General features: G+C 34.1%; 1 protein-coding gene across 1 annotated transcript in view; it reads right to left on the bottom strand.

The window, feature by feature from the left end:
* Window positions 1-8833, bottom strand: part of LOC145683649 (solute carrier organic anion transporter family member 74D-like) — a 498670-nt gene extending 489837 nt beyond the window's left edge. Inside the window, exon 1 of the mRNA XM_081754989.1 lies at window positions 8687-8833. Coding sequence (XP_081611115.1) covers window positions 8687-8692 — 6 coding nt within the window. The 5' untranslated portion in view covers window positions 8693-8833. The remainder of the gene's footprint in view (window positions 1-8686) is intronic.
* Window positions 8834-9235: the final 402 nt, after the last annotated feature.

A 9235-nucleotide genomic window follows, 5' to 3' on the forward strand; every position in this document is an offset into this window, starting at 1 on the left:
GTAGGTTGAAGGAAGTATTCTAAACACTATCGCAACCAAAGTCTTTCAACAGAGGAATTGCTTCATTTAAAATAAGGAAAATGTAAAACATTTTTAGTAAACTTTATAGCAGTGGTACCCAACCTATTTTAACTGACAATGCATTTTCTGAACACACACCACATTGGAATACATTTATTTGATTTTTTATTATTACTAGTATAAATTATAATACTGTAAACTTGGGAGTTTCTATAAAGCAGTGACTATATAGTACTGATCATTGCTGTAGTCACTGTAGGTGTTTATTGGTATAATATCTCCGAAAATAGACTTTAAATAATTAATGCTTCATGAGTTTCAAAATGCAAAATTTTGCTATACATATACACTATACATTTCGCTATACGCTTACGGGACTACGTGACACAATAGTTGGGAACAACTGCTTTGGAGTATGTCTTCAAGACCACTACTATTTTTGTAATTAAATAATAATACCACTCATTCTAGCTTTGGAAGTTCTTGTACAAATTAAAAGACAAATTCTGACCAAAGCATATATTAACTAATTAATAATACCATTACAGTTTCGGCAAATTAACTTTGCGTTCATTAGACACATTATGAAACACAATTTCTAAGATTACAGCTTATATACTTCTTAAAATGAGAGGAGTTTATTCCATGAACTAATCATATTCGTCCTTTCCTTTTTAACAATTTTTAATTAATACATATGCAACCTAATGATCAACTTTCACTTAAGAGCTAAACTTTTAATTGACACACCTGCGTATTCTTAATGAGTAACTTTCACTTTTGAAAAACATAAACTTTTAATTGTCTATCCGCTGTTCAATACACCTGTTTTTATCTCTTCTTTCTTCTCTGCTTTATCCAATATCTTCCTAAATACATCATATATATTTAGTCCGCTATTCCAATTCATAAGTTTCTCGCTTCCTTCCTTTCTTATCCATTTTGCCTCTTTCCATTTTCTTATAAAGGCAGGCTTTAGAAAGTTATTGTACGAAAAGGGAAGAATTCCGAATATGAAAGGATTTCCGAAAATACACAAAAAAGAAGTAAAGTTGAGGCCAGTAATGGATTGCAGAAAGAATATCTTTCAACCATTAGAAGAGGAAATAAAGATAATAGCTGAGGAAATAAGGGGAGAACAAGTAAGTAATAGAGTTAGAATACAGAAGAATTCAAGAGGATGATAGAGAAAGTAGGAAGAAGAAACGAGAGAACACTGATGTTTAGTGTAGATGTAAAAGTAATGTTTCCCAAATTAAGAAGGGATTATATTTTGAAGGTATTAGAAGAAGAAATGGAGAATAGAACAATAAGGAAATGAAAGAAAGGGAAAGTGATAAAAACATTAAAACTTATATGGGAGAACAGTGTGTGTACAATAAGAGAAAAATTAGTGAAAATAAAGGAGGGACTAAGTATAGGATCGAAACTAAGCCCAGTGTTATCAGAAATTGTGATGAATAAATGGGAACACAAAGTTAAAGAAGAAAAAGGCGAAAGACGGATTATGTTTTGCAAGTATGTGGATGATTGCTTAGGTATTTGCAAAGGAATGAAGAGACAATTCGAGCAATTTGCGACAAGGATAGAAAATAAAGAAAAAGGAATAAGCCTAGAGGTAGAATTAGAGGAAGAGCGTAAAATAAACATTTTAGATATGATTATAAGAAAAGTAGGAGGGAGATTCGAAACTACATGGTATAGAAAACAATGTTCAGCAGGTGTTTATTGCCATAGAAAAAGTGACGTAGATGAAGGAACTGAAAGAAACTTTATTAGAAACATGGAGAGAAGGATAAAAATGATAGACAGTATGACGAGAAGAGAAAAGAATATATAGAACAGTTCCACAGCTTATTAATGCCGAATGGATATAGTGAGGATAGATTCAAGAAGAATAGCAAGAAAGAAGAGGGCAGAAGGCAAAAGGAAGTGAGAGAAGATACAGAAGAAGAAAAGAACAGATGTTTTGGAACCGAGAGCATAGAAGAAAAATCGGAAGCCTTAAAAAAACTTATTGAGAGAAGGAGGAGTAAGAACGTACAGAAGAGGAAGTAGAAGAATGTTAGATCCGTTGAGAACGAGGAAAAGGAAGGTAACAGAGATTCAAATAAGTGATGAATGGGTTGTATATAGAATTAAATACAAGGAATGTGATATGAGTTATATAGGAGAAACAGTAAAGAGGTTACAAGAAAGGATTAAACAGCACAGGGACGACGTTAGATTGAAGAGAGATAGTAACGCTATATATAAACATGTAAGGGAGACAGGACATGGAATAGACTGGGAAGGCGTAAAGGGGCTGCAAAAGCAGAAAAGAAGCATTATAAGAAAATGGAAAGAGGCAGAATGGATAAAAAAGGAAGGAAGCGAAAAACTTATGAATTGAAATAGCGGACTAAATATACATGATATATTTAGGAAGATTTTGGATAAAACAGAGAAGAAAGAAGAGGTAAAAACAGGTGCATTAAACAGCGGATAGACAATTAAAAGTTTATGTTTTTCAAAAGTGAAAGTTATTCATTAAGAAAACACAGGTGTGTCAATTAAAAGTTTAGCTCTTAAGTGAAAGTTGATCATTAAAAGTTGCATATGTATTAATTAAAAATTGTTAAAAAGGAAAGGACGAATATGGTTGGTTCATGGAATGACCTCTCATTTTAAGATGTATATAAGCTGTAATCTTAGAAATTGTATTTCATAATGTGCCCGATGAACGCAAAGTTAATTTGCCGAAATTGTAACGGTATTATTAATTAGTTAATATATAATTTGGTCAGAATTTGTCTTTTAATTTATAAATAGTAATGTTTAAAATCAATTTTAAAATAATTTAATCACAATTTCTTTAAATGAAAATAACTTTTTGCATACGCCTATCTATAACATTGCTATTAGCATTTAATAAAATAAATGTTCGAAGACTTTTACCAAACACTAGTTTAATTGTATCATTTATTTTAGATATTTGTCAGAGACAAATGTTCTTTCTGTTTGATATTATTTTCGTAAATAACTTCAGAAGGGAAAGACAATTTCAGAACAGTTTTCAGTAAATTAAAAAAGAATACAATTTTCTGTACGCGCCAGCCATATCACCATTACCCCTTTCGGGTACCTGCATTTTTGGGGTATTTTTTAGACTTTCAGTCAAGCAGCTACTGCATCGTCACTATTTATCCTAGGATCATGGTTTATATCTCATTCTCTTTAGAATGAAGCTGGCTTTCAAATGGTACCACTTGCATGCCCATATCGTATACCAGAAGAGGGAAAATTGATGTCAAAGGGAACATTTTGGAGGGAATTTATTTTCAAACTTTGGGCCCCTCTGGAGCGGCCCTGTGTAAACGTAGAGTTCTTTAAAAAATCTGATAAATAGTACCTTGTAAACTAAATGTGTGTGCTAAATTTCAAGCTTCTATCTTGAATAGTAAGGGCGGGAGAAATTTTATCAAGAATCTCCACAATACCCCAAATTACCGTAAAACACCATGATCTCAGGTAAAAAATTTCCTGAGACATCCCTAATTACCCTAGGATCATGGTTTGCACATCATTTTCTTCAGATTAGAACTGACTTTTAGACGGTATGACTCACGTGTTTCCATCATGTATCTAAGGCGGGAAAATGAAAAACGGGATTTTTGTGGTAAAAATATCCGTTTTTTCAACTTTTAGCCTCTCTAGACCCCCCTGTTTTAACGCAGAAATCTGAAAAAAATCTGGTAAATACTACTCGGTAGACTGAATGTTTGTGCAAAATTTCAATCTTCTACGTGCAAAACTAAGCCCGTCAAAAATCATGAAGCTAGGCTTCATAATAGAAAATATATATTTTAAAATTATGACGTCATCACCTCCTATGTCTGGACGCAGGAAGGTGTGAAACCATACGTAATGTCTTCTACAATGCCTCTGGACTTGAAAAACAAAACAAAAAAAAAACCGGACGAAAAAGCTCAAGTAGAAGAGTTATAACGCAATGTACCATGAAACATCCGTATGGTACAAATTGTACCATAGGATCCCCAAAGGGTTACTCCCAGAATAAATTTTAACAAACTGAAAGAACTTTCGTCACTGATTGTACATATTTCTGAACATTAGCGGCATGTGTGGTTTTAAAACTTCGTCGCGTACGGCACGCTATGCGGGGAATGCCTAACGAAGAAAGAGGGTCTATTACTTGCTTGGTACGCATCATATTGCATTTGCGTCCTATGAATGACGAAAACTTAGGAAAAACTTAGAGCCATTTCGTGACGAATGGCTCGATGGCTCTGGCCGCATGCACCAGAAGAGGTGTTTGTTCACTTGTAGCGAGGTAAACGTGAGTGGTAGAGCGTTCATTTCTGGTGCATGCGGCCCTTGGTTCGATCTCACCTCGCTACAAGTGAACTTTGTGGTGAACAAACACCGTTTGCATGAGTTTCCTCGGGGTACTCCTGTTTCCTCCCACTTTCTTTATTACAACATTCTATTATTTGTCCTAATCACTGTCTCCTTTAGCCTAGCCCTGCATAATCGTGGGACGTAAGGCTTAAAGATTTCGTTTCATTTTCAGGAAAACCTTTATCACGGATATCTGGCCTAATAAATCCGTTAAGTTTTGCTCAAAAAGTTGAATTCAGTGTCTCCAATGGGAATGGTCGCACCAAAGGTGAGACTGTTAGTGACTACGTTACGGCAGGCTATGATAATTGTAATTGAGGTCAGCAGAATGGAATGCGTGAGTGTACAACATCATGAGCAGCTGTTGAGTAAATTGAGTAAAACGAATTCAGTTATAATTTTAAAAAATGTTGTATGAAACTGATGTTACTTATTGAAACTATGAAATATTTTAGTTTAAAGTATTACGTTCATGCGTGTTAGGCTAACGTACGCGATGGTTAAATCAAGTGAATGATGATGGAAGAATTGGTGGAATGAAAAGTGGGAAGAAACGGAAGTATCCCGTGAAAACCCTCGGACACGGTGATGTCCACCACAAACTTACTTGACGGGGATCGGACCAGGGACCGTACACATCAGTGGTAATTCCTCTACAACTGAGCCACCATATGTCTCCCATGCTACTTATTGTGATGAAACTAATACTGAGATATACTCTTATTGATCTCTTTATTGTGATACTAGAATGATTATACAATAGCTAAAACTATGGTTAATATTTCGCCTAAACTTGTTATTTACTGTTAACATTTAATTTCTGCTTAAGTAAAAATATTTTACAAAGACAATTCATATATCAATGGACAGAGTACATTGAACAACAGAAAATATACTTGCGCAGAGCTGGTTGGGGCACTAAGTTATTGAAGGTAATGGGGCCTTTTATGTGTCAAGATGAACGTAAGCACTCTATATACAGAAATGAAGAAACTAGTAATATTTTAGAAATTAATCTAGCAGAAGGGGCCCATTACTTACATCATAGGATTTACACAACACGAAGCACTGTTGCTATATGTTGTCTTATTTCCTCTTTCTCTTAAATTTTAGAAATGTAAAACCAGTTCTTTCCTTAATTTTTGTTTGGCCCCCAAGCGAGTGGAACTATAAGCTATAGCTTGTTTAGCTTACACGTAAATCCGGCACTGTACTTTAGGATAAATTGTGCTTGTGTAGTTTTTAGGGAAGTTGAGAAATAAAGAACATTTGTGGTGATAAAAACCTACGTTATTCGTTACCAACAAGAATTTTTAGTTTTTGTTTTGCTGGAAGAAGTTGTTATCTATTGTTACTTTTTTCCTTATTGGTGACATACATATTTCTTTACTTAGATACTACTTATAGTAAACTCAGTCCGTTATCTATGAAAGTCAAGAATTGCTGTTACAAATAAAAATCTAGTTTCAAGTCACAGAAACCGATTCTTCCACGTAATTTTTCAATGAACTAGAATTTGGTAGTTTTAGACTAGTAACTGTACGTACAATTCTGGCTGTTTACAGTAGCTGTCTGATATGGTTCTCAAAGTTCTTATTGTTATAAATATTTGATGTACTTGACAGAGAGGGAGAAAACATAAAGTTGCCTACAATTAACCAGTTATGTCTGTTGTTATAGTTTATATAAATATATCTTTATAGGGTAAGGAAATTTGAAGAATAATTCATCCCAGATCTATTCAGTACAAACATTTTAATAGTCACATAATAAACTCTATTTTGAAACAATTATTTCTACTGTTCTTCAAAAACAAGCACATCTGTATATTTCACAATTCCAAACTAAATTGTGAATAAATATAGAACATTGTTCATACAGGGTGTTTCAAAACAATACCGACAACATTTGGGAGGTGATTCTTGACACCAAGATAAGACAAAAAGTATAGAACAACCTGGGTGCACAAACGCTTTCTTTCTGAGTTTTAAACTGCCGAAAACATGAAAAAATCAAGTTTAAAGGTCCATAGCTCCAATACTATGAGACCTACCGTAGTCAGGTCAAGACTTCACTTATACCTAAAAACTAGTACGTGCCCTATCCAAATATCCATGTTTCAGAGTCCTGCGGTATATTTTTATAGAGGTAGTTTGTGAGTACTTCAAATTATATGCCCATAGCCAAACTCCCTCTATAAAATTTGTTGCGTGAGTACCTTAGGATTCTGAAACATGTATGTTTGGATAGAGCATATATTAGTTCCTAAGTGATGTATTGACCCATAGTACAGTAGGTCCCATAGTTTTGGAGCTGTGGGCCTTTAAATTTCATTTCTTCATGTTTTCTGCAGATTATAACTCCGAAAGGAAGCATTTGTGCATCCAGGTTGGCCTATACTTTTTGTCTTATCTTAGTGTCAAGAATCACCTCTCAAACGTTGTAGCTGTTGTTTTGAAACACCCTATAGAATAAGATTCCCCATTCATCTGTCCGTTCCTTGAGAAGTATCAGACCCAGAACGCGTTACAAAGTTCCATTTACTAGAATTCCCCGTCCGTCCAGGGGACTATCCAAGTCAGGAACAAAAAATCTCAACAACTGCTTTATGGATGACCATTGAATCTTGTTCAGGATTTAGACGGTAAAGATTTATTATCTGAGTTCGTTAAATTTAGGAGATCCATCAACCGGAAGTAGTACGAATTAACTATTTCCGGTTTTGAGTTTGATCGCTATAGAGCAAAAATGGTAATAGATAGCAAGATCCGGTTTCATGCAATCGATAAATCTTTTTGTCTATTTTATTATTTTTTTTCGTCTCTTAGATCAATATCGAAACCTGAAATCGTAATGGTTTTCTATCACTTCTAGTTTTACTAGAAACTGAAGGAAGGAGATGAAATTTTCTTTTCGACACGGTTAATTGATTACAGCAACTTGTTTCTCGCTATCTATTCTCTACTTATGTCTAAAGTGATAAAAGTTAAATATGGAAAACTTGGAAACTGTCTCTGTCTTGCAGTAGAGAGACCGCTTCTATGATCAATCTCCATTCTTTTAACTTTTGACCTTCGACAACCTCACTACAGTAGATACTGATCCACCAATCAGCTCTTGAGATTTTGTGTATACTGGGTGCTCACAAGATTAAAGAGCGTAAATATCTTTATATATATAAGTTGTTAAGTTATGAAAACCTTCCCAAAACTGTGAAAACAACAATCATTAAAAAAAAAAAAAAAAAAAAACAATCTATACATATCTCCTCTCATTCATTGTACGTAAGGCCTAACCATACTCGTGTTCTCGTTTCACAATCTACGTAACTGGTTATGGGTTCGATAAACGGTTAGTTATTTGTATTAGATAGTTCGGGTAGTTCGGATTCTACTGTAATTAGTAGCTACATTCCCATTTCTTATAACTTTAGTGCTGAATGCAACGTTCAAGTCCAAATTCGATACAAATTTACGAACTAGAATTTAAATTCGAAATATACGGACAAGATCTCAGACTTTAAATTTGCAGTAAAAAGATAAAATTCATCTTGTGCAAAACTTATTTTGAAAAGTCACTCTAATCGAGGGGAGCACGAAAGGGGTCCACCAGGCACGGATTCACCTAAACTTCCTAACTCAACATACATTGTATCATTAAAATTATATTTATTTAACAGGGAAATGATTAATATAGGCCTATCATAAAAAATTGATGTTACACTTCAGTTGTACTCTTTCTCTTATAAAAAAATGTAGTTCTATCATTCTTTTCTGAAAATATAGGTGGATCTTTTTACAATTACTAGTAGCTTTTTAAGGTGCAGAATAATACCCGTTCAATACGACATAAACGTACTGGCTTGCAGTCGTTCTTTCAGAAAAAAATGTTCCGGGGGAGCACATGTAGTATTCCGGGGGGCACTGCTGGTACTATTTATTATTATATTATAGACGTATTATTTTGGTCTCGTCCGGGAGAGCACTCTAAGAGCTCCGGGAGGGGCAGAACCCCCCCAAAAAAACGTGTCTGCAAGAAACACAGATGGCTTATACTATTAGATTTTCCCGTACAGCATGGAGCCCTCCTAAAAGATACTTGATGAGTATGCACTTGCCACAATGGATATTTTGATCATGTAAAATAATAGAATAACAATATATGCATTACTTAATAATACAATATTGTTTCATAATACAATAATATAATAATACAATAATAATAAAATAATACAATAAAATAAGTATAATTATTCTTTACTTACAGACATTTAAGGAACTGCGCTTCTCCAGTAGATATTCACAAATTTTCACAATGTCACACACGGCAATGTTAAAATTCACTCGCGCGCGGATATTCTAGAAAGTCATTCATATGTCAACTGAAGCTTCGTACACTACAATAGTTTCGTTATCTATGCTTCTGAATTTTCTTTGCTTGTATAAGGTTTTGTTCCTTTTGTATTATTTGTGTGAATTTCACTTGTCGTTTGTTTATCTTCTTTTACTATCAATGGGCAAAGATCACCAAACAATTCTCTTAACCCTCCTTTTATGTACATTACATTACACACAACATTCTGAAAACATACGTCTCCAGGAATTTTCAGATAACACAGTTAATTGGTACGTTGAGACGCCGCTACAACGAAAAATGGCAATGCTCGTAGTCTAGTTGTAATGTCCTTAATAACTCAAACTTATCTTCACAAAACATTAGGATAACAAACCGTTTAACAAGAAATAATCGTGACATTGTACACCACATTAAGAAGTTCGGTTAGTGATATTTTATGAATATTGAATCCTGAAGT

Source organism: Thermobia domestica, chromosome 4 (assembly GCF_964235325.1).
Source record: "Thermobia domestica chromosome 4, izTheDome1.hap1.1, whole genome shotgun sequence".
NCBI classification, from domain to species: Eukaryota; Metazoa; Arthropoda; class Insecta; order Zygentoma; family Lepismatidae; genus Thermobia; species Thermobia domestica.